The sequence below is a fragment of the Lissotriton helveticus genome, chromosome 8 (assembly GCF_964261635.1).
Source record: "Lissotriton helveticus chromosome 8, aLisHel1.1, whole genome shotgun sequence".
In the NCBI taxonomy this organism is placed as follows: domain Eukaryota; kingdom Metazoa; phylum Chordata; class Amphibia; order Caudata; family Salamandridae; genus Lissotriton; species Lissotriton helveticus.
Window position 1 is genome coordinate 948049753 of NC_136069.1, and position 14578 is coordinate 948064330.

A 14578-nucleotide genomic window follows, 5' to 3' on the forward strand; every position below is an offset into this window, starting at 1 on the left:
ACTGCGGATGAGATGATCTAGGAGACCCAGATAGAGGAACATCAGTGATCCAGGTTCAACAAACTAATAGCCTGAACTACTGTTTTGTAGATATTTCCAGGAAGAAGAGACTAGAGATGATTTTTCACAGGATCCGAAGGTAAGAAAAAGAAGCTAAGGGAAGTTTAGAGATTTTATGAGACAATTTTATGGAATGATCAAAAATAAAAGCAGAATTTCTCACACAGGATATAGTGAATAATGTAGATATTAGTTTGGTCCGCAGCCACAGAGAGGATGAGATGGAAGGTTCACATTCAAATATGAGGTCTTCTGTTTTGTCCCTGTGTAATATAACAGAGTTGTACTTCATCCAGGTGTGTCACCGCCAGGCAAGAACGAGGGTTGCATTGAGCGTTCCCACTGTCATATTGATAGAGATGAGCACTAATACTTCTGCACCAGTTCCAATGACCTGGTCTGACCATTTCATGGTACCTTTCTTCCTCTGGGCGAGGGATGGGGCTATTAATAGAGTTAATGACAACTCTCCAAATAAAAGCTGGGCCATAATGTGAGCACGGACCAACATTTCTAAAGCTAAGCTAGAGGAAATATGAATGTCCACTTTCCCTTGCTAAATAGGAACAAGAGCAGCAGCACAGGAGCTGGCGGTACTGTGCTTTTAAAGTACAAATTAGAAATATATAATTGAGGGCCAACATCTATTATGGGTGCTCTAGGTCCTCCCAGACTGATGTTATTGAAGTGTTTCAGACCTCCAGTCCCCTGAAATTGGTTTGGCTTAGCTTAGCTGCAAGAAGCTTGAGAGAATCAAGAGGCTATATTAAAACCTTGTTGATATGGCTTCGTATCAAATGGCAATAAAACATTACAACATGAAATTGAAAAAAGCCCTCATTGATTTTTTTGCCAGGAAAATAGATGCTACAAAATATTCTGAAGGCTGAAGGTTCACCATTTAAAAAAAAAGAAAGTGCAATCCCAGTCATCTATTTGCCTCAATTCTTCCCTTCCCCTCTTTGTGACATACTTTGTGACATACTGTTCCCCTTTTTTGAGTGTAATATCAAAAAATTGAAGCAAATTTTCCTACTCCAATCTGACATTTGAAAAAAAAACACCCCGCATGAACATTTATGACACTTCTATCCTATTTCCTATTTCTGATCGAACCACTGGAATTATTCTGATTTATACTAAATCTGGATCTCATTTGGACCCTTGCACTCTCTTCGTTTTTAGGTCTCAGCCTGCGAAAGACTGCACACATGCGCAGTCGAGCTGGCGGAACTTAATGAGATAGAGGACCTTTCACTAGCGAGGTTAAGCCCCGCCCCTCTTCTCCATTGGCTAGCGTCCTAAACGGTGACCAGCCATTGGAGAAGAGGTCCTAGTGACGTTTCTCTTTTAGCCCAGTCCTTTTCAGACTGGGCTCCTTGACTTACTGCTGTGGTAAAAGGGTTCTTATCTTCTTTATGGGGCCATCTGTTTCACCCCATAAAGAAGATAATTAACCTTTTGCCGCATCAGTAAATCATGTTGAGCCCGTCTAAAAAGGACGGGGCTAAAAGAGAAATTTCTTTAGTTTTAGTATAATCGCGGCACCGCGCTTTACTTTTAAAATGTTACCAGTAAAACACCGGTGCCGCGATTATACCAAATGAAAGAAATAGAAAAAACATATATTTCTTTCATTTTAGTATGATCGCGGCACCCGCGCTTTACTTAATAACATTTTAAAAGTAATACACGTGTGCCGCAGTTATACCAAAATGAAAGAAATAATATTTTTTTTTTCTATTTCTTTCATTTTAGTATAATCGCGGCACCCGCGCTTTACTTTTATAATGTTACAAGTAATGCGCGGGTGCCGCGATTATACTAAAATTAAAGAAATAGACAAAACATCTATTTCTTTCATTTTAGTATAATAGCGGCACCCGCGCTTTACTTAATAACATTTTAAAAGTGATGTGCGGGTGCCGCGATTATTATCCAGTTTGCTGCAAGCTGCATTTAACACAAACAAAAATGTCTGCCTTTTGGAGCGCATTGGCCGTTCTTCATGCTTCCCTACTCTGCGGCTATCAAATGATCACGCTGTCTGTTTCCTGCTGGGACATGGAGTGACCCCTGACCCCGCATACCTGACCAGTCAGTGTCTCTTTACACACTGCGCACGTCACCATGCCTGGAAGGTTGCCCACTCCGTTGAGGAGTACATGCCTCTAGACCCTCAGAGGAAGACTGCGGCATCACCCGAAAAGAACCTTTACACAACCAAGTGTTACTTAAAAGGGTAGACATTTAATTCACTTTCATATATTTCAACCCCTGGTCTTTCTCTTTTAGGACGTAAGTGCTCGTGAAGGTACAATGAGCTCAGACCACAGCAACTAGACTCGAGTTCGTTTTAATTCACTGAAAATATTTCAGTGGTTAGGTCCTGTTTACAACCATGACTATGGCCCCACATCACTTTCACAGTTTGATAACAATTTCACGCAAGTTCGTGTGCAACCTTTTATTTCATATGATGCAATGATTGAAAGTATCATAAACGCTGACCCCCTGCAAAGACATGGATGCCACCAGCGCAAGGCATAAGCAAATAGTAAAGCACCTCCCTCACTGTCATGTTGACACCCCGAACTGGAGTTTCTCTCTGCATTGCCTTATGTTTGTACACCCCCTGCCCCTGTTTCACTCGCAACGCAATGACAAGTACTGATGAATGGGAGGTGACAAGCTTCAGAGAAAAGAATGCCCACCCCGCCAGCCAGCATGCATCCATTTACCAGGGGCCGCCGTCTCGGGCCACGGCACAGTGATCACAGTATGCAAAGAGTAAACACCAGTGAGAGAAGGAAAGTGCATGTAATTTGCAAACCATAGAAGCAAAGGCACATAATAATGGTACCCTATAAAGAATAAGGGTGCAAAGTGTTTTCTTTAAACATAGAAGAATTCAGCAGCTATAGATATCACTCTTTTTCAAAACCATGCATAATTTATGCTGCACTCCTGATTTGGCATAATGGGGTGTATTAATCTTGCAGCTGCAGACGTTACTCTTTCAAAGTTTGCACAATGTATCCGGCACCTAATGTTTGTTTTTAAAAATAGAAGACTCTCGTAGATGTAGACGTCACACTTTCGACGATCTGCATAAGGTATGCGGCATTTGACCTTGTGCCCTGTGTTTTTAAGCTAGTAGAATCCCGTAGCTGGACATGTTACGCCTTTGATGTTTTGAATAATTTGCGAATCCTAATTTTGGGCTCTTTACACAATTTACAAAACCTAATTTTTGGGGTCCTCTAAACTGACATTATGTGTTTTAAACACAGAAGGCTCCTGTAGCTAGAGATTATATTCCGTTCAAGATTTGCATAATTTAGGGCACTCCGGGATTGCCACCTCGTGCTTGTAAAAATGGAAGTATCCTGTAGCTGCAGATGTTCATCCTTCACGATAATCATAATTTAATGGCATCTTAAGTTTGTGAGGTGTGGTGTAAAAAACACAAGAGTATTGTAGCTGGAGATGTGACCCTTTCTAAGGTTTGCGCACTGAATGCAGGGGTGCTGTGCATTATACAATACAGTGTCTGATGTGAGCTGCTCTGGGCCTTCACGGAATCGCCGTCCGTGCTGCGGTGCCACCACAGGCGCGAGCTCTGTGCGCCCCGGATGCGGCCCAGCGCCGAAGCCTGCTGTCTCGTGAAGGTGAGTTCAAGTTGCATTGTGTGTGGCTCTGTGTGTGTGTGGCTGTTTGTGTGTGTGTGGCTGTGTGTGTGGCTGTGTGTGTGTGTGTATGTGTGTGTGTGTGTGTGTGGCTCTGTGTCTGTGTGTGTGTGTGGCTCTGTGTGTGTGTGTGGCTCTGTGTGTGTGTGGCTGTGTGTGTGTGTGGCTCTGTGTGTGTGTGTGGCTCTGTGTGTGTGTATGTGTGTGTGTGTGTGTGTGGCTCTGTGTCTGTGTGTGTGTGGCTCTGTGTGTGTGTGTGGCTCTGTGTGTGTGTGGCTCTGTGTGTGTGTGTGGGTGCAGATGCAATAGGTTTTGCATTTGTGAGAGATTAAGCTATTGGCATTGTAAATGACAATGCCATTTATTTATCTGTTTTCAAAACCAACACATAAATAAAAATGTTGTCATTTACAATGCCAATAGCTCTAACTTTTGCAAAGGCGAGACCGTTGCATTGCAAATGCTTGTTTACTCTGTAGCAAAGACTTTTACAATTAAAATTTATTTGCGTAGTTAATTAAAACCTTTGCAATGTATAGAACTTTCAATACAGTAAAACACATCAAATCCAAAACATTAAAACATCATGTGACCAGTCATTTTCCATGTTTTAAACTAATCATTAAAAGGATTATAACCGGGTCATCAAATGCAAGATTAAAACACAATGAACAGGATGTGTGTCGAGCTTTGCCCTGTGCAAGTAGGAACCAAGTAAAGCAGTCAGTTTATGTAACAAGGCTTCCCAGTCATTCACCAAGTTTCCTGGGTACAAGACCAAAGGATAAATGACGGGTAGCTATTTAACTTGTGCAAACTGGAACGTTTAAGATGATAAAGTGCAAAGTATCCTATGCCCTCATCCACGAAGTTGCCATATGATTTGTCTTAGGGAAATAGTAGGAGGCCGTGAAGGGTCACAATGTCTGTAGCATAACTAAAAGTGCAGAGCAAAAACATGCAATTAGAGGTCCCGGGAATAAAGTGCTGCTGTACTGTTTGACAGTTTATTTTATTTATTTATTTATAAAGTTAGCAAACGTTTTCATAAATATTTGGCCAAAGGATTGTGACGTCATAATGTTTAAGGGGGGCCACGTTTAAGGAATTTCTATAGCTGTATAAAGTGCTTTGGTACCTTCTGCCAGTGTCATTCTATTAGAGAACATCAAGTATAAAGAGCAATTGCGTCTATTTGCTAAAGTGCCTTAGTGGTATATAAAGTGCTCCAACGTGCCTCTCCTCCAAATTCCCATAAAGGACACCATACTCAATGAGCCTTGACTGCTTTGTTGTGTTCTTTGACCTGGACCCTGTTCTCAACCAGCCGGAGAAGGTTTACCAGCGCACAGTTCATTCTAAGTCAGTAGGATTAAAACATGCTAAGGCCGCCTCTGTACATGATCTGACCCTCTAGAATTTAGTTTCTTGCAGAGGACTAATCCAGCGATCCTCCAAAGTGGCTTTGCAAAGGCACAATGCTGAATGATGTCCAAGGAGGCTTCTCCGCATAGCCTGCAAGATGCCTGACCTTCCGTTCTTCTCCAAGGAGGGCAGTGCTTTAAGGCTGGCAATATCCCCGATCTGTATTATAAGAACTGTTCCTTCATTTAATTACTGTGGTGTATCGCTAGGTAGCCTTGGCGGGACACCTTGGTGTAACAGCTGAGTGTTACAACAAACTAAGGGTGGAAATATCTTGAGTATCATAGAGTGTACGTATGTGGTGTATTCGAGACGGTAAGTAACGGCACCCAGGTAAATCAGTGCTCACCTTACATTTGTCTCAGACCTGTATTCGGTTATAGAGTTTTTTTTTATATCTATCTCAAACCAGGTACACCTCCCCCAGAGAAAGGAAGCGCAAGACCACACACAGTAAATCCAAGGTGTGAAGTGATTTATTTGTGGCAACTCGTTTCGACCTGAAGAGGTCTTTGTCACAGCCAATTTTACAATAGTGCCCAACCAGCTTAAAACACAAACCAGGAAAGATTTTTAGAAAGTGAAAAAATACATAAAAAAACACCCAGTCATCTGGTGTTAGGAGAAAATTGAAAACAGACTATTGACAAAATAAATTCTGATTACATGGAAATTTCAGATAAATGTCAACAAAGGAAAGTGACAATAGCATGTGACTAAATAAAATTAAATTATTGGTCTAAAATGGCAGCATGCTGTTATATTAGCTGAATCCACACAACCATTTACAGTACACAATTCACGCCATTGTAGCGCACCGATTTAGATCAAAACATATTATTAAGACACAGATATGACAAATGTTATTGAGAAAAGCCATGTGGCTAACTCCACAAGAATATATGCACATGTAAATGTCAGCACATTCCAGATCTGAATAAAATTATCAGTAATTGTGGCCAAGTGGCCAATTGTATCGTGTTGCTCTCTAATGAAGAAGGACAACTATTCTGAAACACGTCTCTAGAGATACACAGCACTGGCTGCACCAACAGGGGTGAAAAACTAAAGCCTGACGCTGAATTAAGTGTTATCATGCACTGCATTTATATGATGCATTGGGGCAAACTGAGTGTTGGGATGTGAGGCAGTGTGCGCCCACCCTCCTTCTGAACAAGCAAAGATGTGCCTGTGACTATATAAGAGAGTGAGAATGCGCCAATATATATTTTAAAAAAGGTACAGAAAATGGACTTGTCACTTAAATCTTACTCTAGTCAATGCCTTTTTTATTTTGTGTTATTTATCAAAACAGATAAATAAAAGGCATTGTCATTTACAATTCAAGTAGCTTTAACTCTCGCAAATGAGAGACCTAATGCATTGCAAATGCTTGTCTTGACTTATACAACTTGCTCACTGTTAAGCGACAGCAGTGAGAATTGAGTGTGCAACAGCGACAGCCGAAGGGAACTCTTGGAATGTGTGCTGGATCACCGACAGGATACCATAGCATAGAAAAGAATTCCCATGTGCGCCCTTTCCCCAGGCTACCCCATTGGGGCAGTGCCTGTCGCAAACGTGCGCAGCGATTCCTTGCTGGAGCTATGGTATCTTTATTTCTGTGGATAAATCTCTCCCATGAAGACGGTTTTATGGGACCCAGTTCTGTTTTCCTTCTTAACCTGTACCACTAGTGAAATGTTATTTTTGTATAACTTTTTTTTCACTCCGTTGCTTCTACACATACTGCATTTTGCAAAACGTGTTCTATGATGGAATTAAGTACTGTTAACTGGACGTACAGAACAAAACTAATGGGCTGATATCGAGTACTTCAATTTACTTTTTGGAAGAGGGAGCGATCTAGTGCCAGCCTAAAATTGTCTTCGTTGCCACAGTCGTTTGGAAGCTTAAATACCATCATACTTGCAATATAGAGAATGTATGACTTTCACAATATAAAAAAAGAAATATGCAAGACAGTAATTGACGTGCCATGTGAAATCTGTTTTACACACTTGGGCATTCAATACCTGTAGAGTAGTATCACTTTAACAGACGGAGGGCCAACTATCCAGCAACAGTGAGGTAAAACACCAGAATCTGTACTTGTAGTTTATGGTTATTGCTGGGTAAAAACGATTGCATTTTGTGAATGTGAAAAATAGCGTTTGAATTGTGACAGTTATGCTTCAGATCGTCCAACCCTTCCTTTTTTTCATTACACACAGCTTTTTAGATGTTCTAATAAGAAGCAGAAATAGACACAATGATGTGGTTCCTACAATGGCACAAGGCGTGATTGAGTATAAAGAAAAATATGGCTTTGATCCGTTCGTTAGCAGCAACATCCAGTATTTTCTGGATCGATTCTACACCAATCGTATCTCCTTTCGGATGCTCATAAATCAGCACAGTAAGTACATTCTTTATTTATCCCTTGAGGTTGTTATTTGTCAGGGTTCCCTATAAGGTATAAATAAAGTTAGTGGCAAAAAGGAGGAGATGTGAAATATTTTCACCTAACATGGAATCTCTTATTTCACACATCAAGGTCTAGCATTCAGCATGGAGGAGGTGTTCCTCGATCTGCTACCGAGGACATGGAGGGATTTAAAACATTTTTTGTAGAATTCAGTTGGTTTACTGAGCGGAAGGAGATGGGAGCAGGTTGTCACCTAATGTATGTGTATTATACATCTCTCGACTAACAGTAGCTGTCAGGATGCAGGCGTTGACCACCGGTCTGCTTCAGAACACGAAGGGGATTCTCCAGTCTCTTTGTTATTTCCCATGTGTTTCACCGCCAACAAAAGGTCTCTTCTTCCAGTCATATGTTATAGGCACCTAACTCTGCATACGGGAGCCCTACGATGTACACAGAGTTGGGACTTTATTTAAATTCAAATCTTAGCTTGTGGATCTTGTCATAAAATAGAATGGCCAAAAACAGAATTCCCTGCCTTTTTCTCCAAAAACTGCCATCTACCAATTAAATCCTGATTAAATGAACTATTACCAGTCACTGCGACTCCAAAACTGGGAATCCTGGTGTTGTCTCTTTACTTTTCTAACCCTTCAATGTATATCGCCCCAACAGCCAGCCAAAAGACCAAATACACCCATCAAGTTCACCTCTTGAGAAACATCAACATTTTCGTTCTCACATGAGTTTTCGATCAGTTTAGCATACTATGATCTTATCATCGCTGGATTCAGGAAATGCCAAATTAACTGACCCCCAAGTAACCACATTAGCCACCTTCAAAGCTGTCCTACTGCAACCACTTTGTTAGTCTCTGACCTACACAAATATTACATTGTTCCAGTAGTTGTCAGCGTACTACTTTATCTCAACTTCAAAGCCAGCACCACTTTTAAAATGGTCTATATCACCCCAGAAGTTATTATTAAAAAATCTCCCAAATAATTCATAGACAAGTTGAAAATGTCTGAAGGCAAGATGATCAAAAATTCTATACATTGTTAGACTGAAACACCTGCATTCAAGAGAAATGAACACTCGTTATCTGAGACAGTATCTTTCACGCGAAACCTTCTACATTATACCTCAGACTGCTCCACTGGCTCCTTACATTCAGAAAGAAACTGAAAATGTATTGTTCTATAAGTTCTGGATCACAGCCTCACTGTCAGCTCAACAGTTATGCTTGTAACCACTTACACCATTCACAAATTGTAATAATTGACTCCAGACTGGTTGAGGTATTTCATGTAGATTTATTGTAAGATGTTAAGTAGCCTGGAATAAGCCCCACCAGGAGCAGCCAGCAGGCAGCTCAGCCCCATCATAACTGAGGCTTCTCTTCAACCAGCACCTAACATTCCAGGGTGCATCACAGTGCAGAGACATTCCACTAGAAAGGCATTAAGTGGGTAAAGGCATACATAGGAATATGCAATAAGTAGAATACAACATGCCTCCTTTTCTTCCACAACAAAACAATGAACAGAGGAGCGTAGAAACTAAAAGAAGAAGAAAGCGTACCGATCAATACCCGCTGTCCCATCCACTGGCCAGACAGATGTGACAGAAGGCACTGCACAGCATGAGGCGTAGCAAATACAGAAAAGGAAAGAACGAAAAAAGATCAGACACATTCCTTTTCTGAAAATACCTACAATGAAGAATACATAAAGTAAAGCAGTAAGACTAGAAGAGTAATACAGAAAGGTACAAACACATAAATAGGTCTTCTTCCCTTCTCCATAGACAACGAAAAAGAGAATAGAAAGATTAATCCAAAAACTACTCCAGACACACCCCTTAGGGGGAAAAGTATGAAAGGAGACAGGTATAGAATAAATAGAAATAGTAAACAGAAAAGTAGAGGAAAGGACAAAAAGAGATCTTTCATACTACCATGTATACATAGCAATCAAAAATATAATGTAGACACTTTGAATATCGAGCAATACAATTCAGCAAGAATGTACTGAGTAATTGAGAGTGTAAAACTCTTATAGACATGACCTCATAAAAGGTCACACATTGAAAAATTTAGAAGTGTAACCTCACAAAATAGTGAAGGTTATACAGAGAAAAAAAAATTGAAAAAGTGAGAGGGATGAACCCCCATATCGGAAACCTAAAAGGTCAAACATTGAAAACATAGAAATTGATGAAAAGCAGTAGCAAAATTTTAAAACCTCATGAAAGTCACAGATTGAAAAAAACTTCGAAAAATTGAGAAATTGAACTTTTGATAGTGACCATTTGATAACGTGAGTACAGTAACAAGTACAACACAATGTAATCCCAACAAGAGTACAAATTGATACGCATCTCCTACAAAGGAATACTGCACGCATGCTTGAGAAAATTGTACATATGCATGTACTTTGATAATGAACATAAAGAGATAATTGAAAAATTTAATTTTGCAATCCTTGCCAGGCAATACTGCATAAATTGAAATTGAGTAATGTTGCACAAATAGAAAATGAGCACAAAAATGCGCACCGTGTGAAGGTAAAAACCTCATACACCGTAAAATGTAAATGCAACATGTTGGCCTACTACAGGAAGTCAAAATATGTGCACTTGAGAATGGGAGAAACCCAACAAACACCTCAAGGAGGTCAAAAGACATTGTGCTTCGTAAAATAGAATAAAATACTTAACAGGGACTTATTGAAAATGGACCTTGCAGATACAGATTTCCCAGCATTGAAAAAGAAGCATAACACAAACAAGCAGTAGAAATAAATTACATTCACTTTTCCCAAGTAGTCACTAGGTGGCAGCATAGCAATGAAAATTGAAATTCATGACAACAAAAAATATGCTACATTCACGAAAAGAAAATGACACTTCCAATGCCACCACAAAAAAAATGAGTTACTGGAGATGATACACGTAAAGTGTGACAAAAGAAATGTGGCTTTAATATCCAAATACTTTACAGCACCGAACTGTAACCCATCTTCATCTTGACAAGATCGTGATAGTGCGTTGTTGTTTCCAGAAAGAAATGTCACTTCCAATGCCACCCCTTAACCCCTCCCCTGCTGATGACGGAACCGCTCCGTCATCAGCCACGGTCGCGCTGTGCTGATGATGGAGCGGTTCCGTTACGGCCCGCTCGGCGCTCATGCGTGGCGCGAATTCCGCGCCTGCGCTGAGCGTTCTATTGAGCGGGCGGGGCCGTGACAGAACCGCTCCGTCATGAACACAGCGCAACCGACGCTGGTGACGGAGCGGTTCCGTCACCAGCATGCGCCCGCCGCTCTTCCGCCCCGCCCCCTTAACACTGCGGCGGAATAGCCGCCGCAGTGAAGGGGTTAAAAAAAATGAGACATTGATGACACACAATGTCATGCTTCACACAAAAAAAATCGTTGTCTCACCTGTGCAGAAGAAAATAAAAACATTTCTGTGCCTGGAATACACATCATGACGAAAACAATCCTACTATGAATGCAGTAGAAAACTTTATTGTCTTAACAATGGTTGGCAGAGGCGCAGATCAAGTCAGGAAATAAACGGTCTCGGAGCACTGATGGAAAGCTTGACTCTCTGTTCCGCCAATTCCATAATGGAGGCACGTTCAGAGACATTTGTCCCGGGTGGCTAACAGTGCGCATACGCACCAACAGAGAATAGAAGTCAGGCAGCAGTGCCGAAGGTTCCGAGATCATGGAGGAGAGCCATCAGCAAAGAATCCTCAGGAAGAACATGAGTGTGCACATGCGCTTATGCTCGTGCGATTTTTAAATGGCAGCAGTAGAACTCTTGCGATTTTCAAACGGAAGCGGTAGAACTGGTTAAATGCGCAACCTGAATACACAGCCAAAGTAGCAACAAAAGCAAAAAAAAAACCAATCTTATGACACAAAAATGTGATGTGCAAAGGTTGCGCAAACATGAGGGTATCTATTCCGAACTGCGTTCGCCTCTCACATGAAACCAGACACAAATTGACAGCAGATCGATGTTGTAAACCTCTGTGGTGAAACACAAAAATTCAGGCAGTCTCTAAATACCTCGGGTGAGGGAACCACACAGGCAGATGTAGCTCTGTAAATACAGCAGGAACAGGTTGGTGCTGTCAGAAACATAGACGCTGTAGCTGCATAAGAAACAGACGTAGAAACACTGTTGACACAACAGTAACTGGCAGAAACTTGAACAATGTAGAGACTTGAACAGTAAAAGATGGCACTTCAGCATAGACAGCAGTGTAACTCCTTGTTCCATGTTAATAGGGACGCTGTGGAGGCACACAAACTAGATATGAGACGCTGGCAAAGACTTGAGGTGCAGAAAATTGTAACGGCATGAGAAGATTATGAGACTCTTGAGGTGCTGCATGTGTTGAAAGACGTTGAAGGGATAGTCTTTTACACACACTGTAGGACCAACTGGCAAAGTGTGTAGGTATGTAGGTGGCAAACTGATCACACAAGAGGCATACTGGCAGGCTTACCCTCACTGAAGAAACTGGAACAGGCACTGTAGCGTTGAGGGCGACCGGTGGGAGGTCACTGGTGGGGCTTGGTGCCAGATTCTTTGCTTGAAGATTAAAATTGATGAAAGTTTTGATTATGTTGCCTTCTGAAAGCTTCACTTCTTGAGTTGAGCATGTAGGTAAGATCAAATCGTCGCCATCAAAATTTAGTAATTGACTCCAGACTGGTTGAGGTATTTCAGGTAGATTTATTGTAAGATGTTAAGTAGCCTGAAATAAGCCCTACCAGGAGCAGCCAGCAGGCAGCTCAGCCCCATCATAACTGAGGCTTCTCTTCAACCGGCACCCAACATTCCATGGTGCATCACAGTGCAGAGACATTCCACTAGAAAGGCATTAAGTGGGTAAAGGCATACATAGGAATATGCAATAAGTAGAATACAACAGAAATACTGTTCTACTAACCACTCACCCATATTTGCACACCCACAAGCATGCATGCATGATCCACCCTGCAACTCTTAGATTCACAAATCATTGACTTCTGTTCCACAAAGAAAAAGACGTGTTCAACCCAGTCCATCTAAAGAGGATTCTTTTTTTCTTAGGTTCAAGATTAACTAATCAGGGTGCTGTGTAAAGACAAACTATGTTTGCACTTCTTAGACTCTTTTAGGTATTAAATGCCTCTTTTCTCTAAGACTGCTACCATATTAGCTCTTCTTTCCAGACTAGGCCAGTCTCCCAGCAATTGTTTGAAGTTTACAAAAGTCCGATTTTGAATAGCTTAGAGCCATGGTGCTTAATCTGGTGAATTAAAAGGCAGTTGAAACCTTCCTTTTCCATCGCAAATTATGACGTTATGATTAACAACTATGCCTCGACACTTTCTTAATTTGGAAGGTGTTTTGGACCTACTTTTATGTGTTTTCAACATTCTTTGCAATAAGTAGAGCTCTGGTGATGTTCAAGATAACCTCTTGGAAATTATTAATGAGGGTGCATTCACGCCGCTGTTATTGTTGCAAGACCTTTATCCAGATAATTCTGCATCACTAATCTGCAAACAAAATGCAAAGGTAATAATTCAAATCGTTGTTGGGGGACATACTTGCAGAATAGTAAAAGGAGCTGTTTCTTCTACTGCAGCCTTTATGATCTGGGCTTGTGCATGGATAATTTATTTTCCCACTAATACGAATGTTTCAATTGTTTTTAATAAAGAGCTTGCAAATGAACAATAGACACAACTGTGCGATAACCCCATTCTCATAACAATCTAGACCCTGTTTTCCTGAGAGTCCCAACATTCCAAACGAGAGCCGAACCTATGCTCAGTGTCTCAGTGCCATGGCATTTCCACTTTTTGGTATCAGGAAATCACTCAGTCCCTTATCAATCTATGATATACTAGGCTTAGTTTGCATCATTATTATTGTCTCAAATCCTCTCCCTTACTGTAATTAGTTGGACCTTTATTTGCTCATTCCTCTCGGTCTCGGATATTGTAGACTTAAAATAAAAAAATAAAAAGTGATGGATCCTGTTTCTTGCTTTAACAACGTGTAAATATCCAGTTCCAGACATGAGACTCACCGATTTTCTATCCATTTGACAAATGGGGTTAACCCCTCTGTAAGAGGTTAGATGCTACTGTTTACAATTGTTCATCTTTCACCACGCGTGGGTTGGAGGGTTCTTTTGTTGTTCAAGTTAACGTTAAAACTATGACGCCATCCAAAATATATGTACATCCATCATGTTATATATACATGTGTGTGTATACTGATGTAACAGCACTGTAATGGTGTAATTCTTTCTTTGCCTGGTCATCTTATACAATGTTGGTCACATGGATTGCCTATTTGTATAAGCTGATGCCAATAAAAGTGATAGTTATATAAAAAAAAGTGTTCCTTTACTTAAAAAAAAAGTCCTTCTTGAATACTGTTACATGCTGCTCATCACATGTGGGGGAATGGCAAACCGTAGCCCTTCTCACTGTGCTGCAGGTCTTAGAACTCTTGATGTAACTACGGAAACAACACCTTGAGATAAGGGAATTGTGACTCTAGAAAATGCCAACACCAGAACCTCTTCAGGGCTCAACCATTAATAAAACAAAACATATTTCAAAACAACTTTTGAGCAGACATTGGCTGTCAAAAAAACAAAACACAGCTCTTTAAATTATTAAGGCGCCCACGGCATATAGCAGAAGGGCGCCATTAGTTGATCCACGGGCAGGAGCCAAGGTGGAAAATCCTTCATTAGTTTCACCACAGTGGAGGGTCGTGCATGACGTCACCGGGTGGTGCCCAACGGTTGCAGCATATAAGGCCTCGCAAGGCGAGAGATCGACCTCTATTTCCCTTCACTGCGCACCGGGATCCATGGTACTGCATTTGCACAATCACCCACCCACCCCTGGAAGAACGAGATTGAGGGGAAGTTCCTAATAAGGTGTGC

At 41.1% G+C, this 14578-nt stretch overlaps 1 protein-coding gene across 1 annotated transcript in view; it reads left to right on the forward strand.

The window, feature by feature from the left end:
• PDK3 (pyruvate dehydrogenase kinase 3) overlaps positions 1–14578 on the forward strand; it is a 1374724-nt gene that overhangs the window by 526676 nt on the left and 833470 nt on the right. The window contains exon 4 of the mRNA XM_078657800.1: positions 7409–7593. Within this exon, the coding sequence (XP_078513926.1) occupies positions 7409–7593 (185 nt within the window). The remainder of the gene's footprint in view (positions 1–7408; positions 7594–14578) is intronic.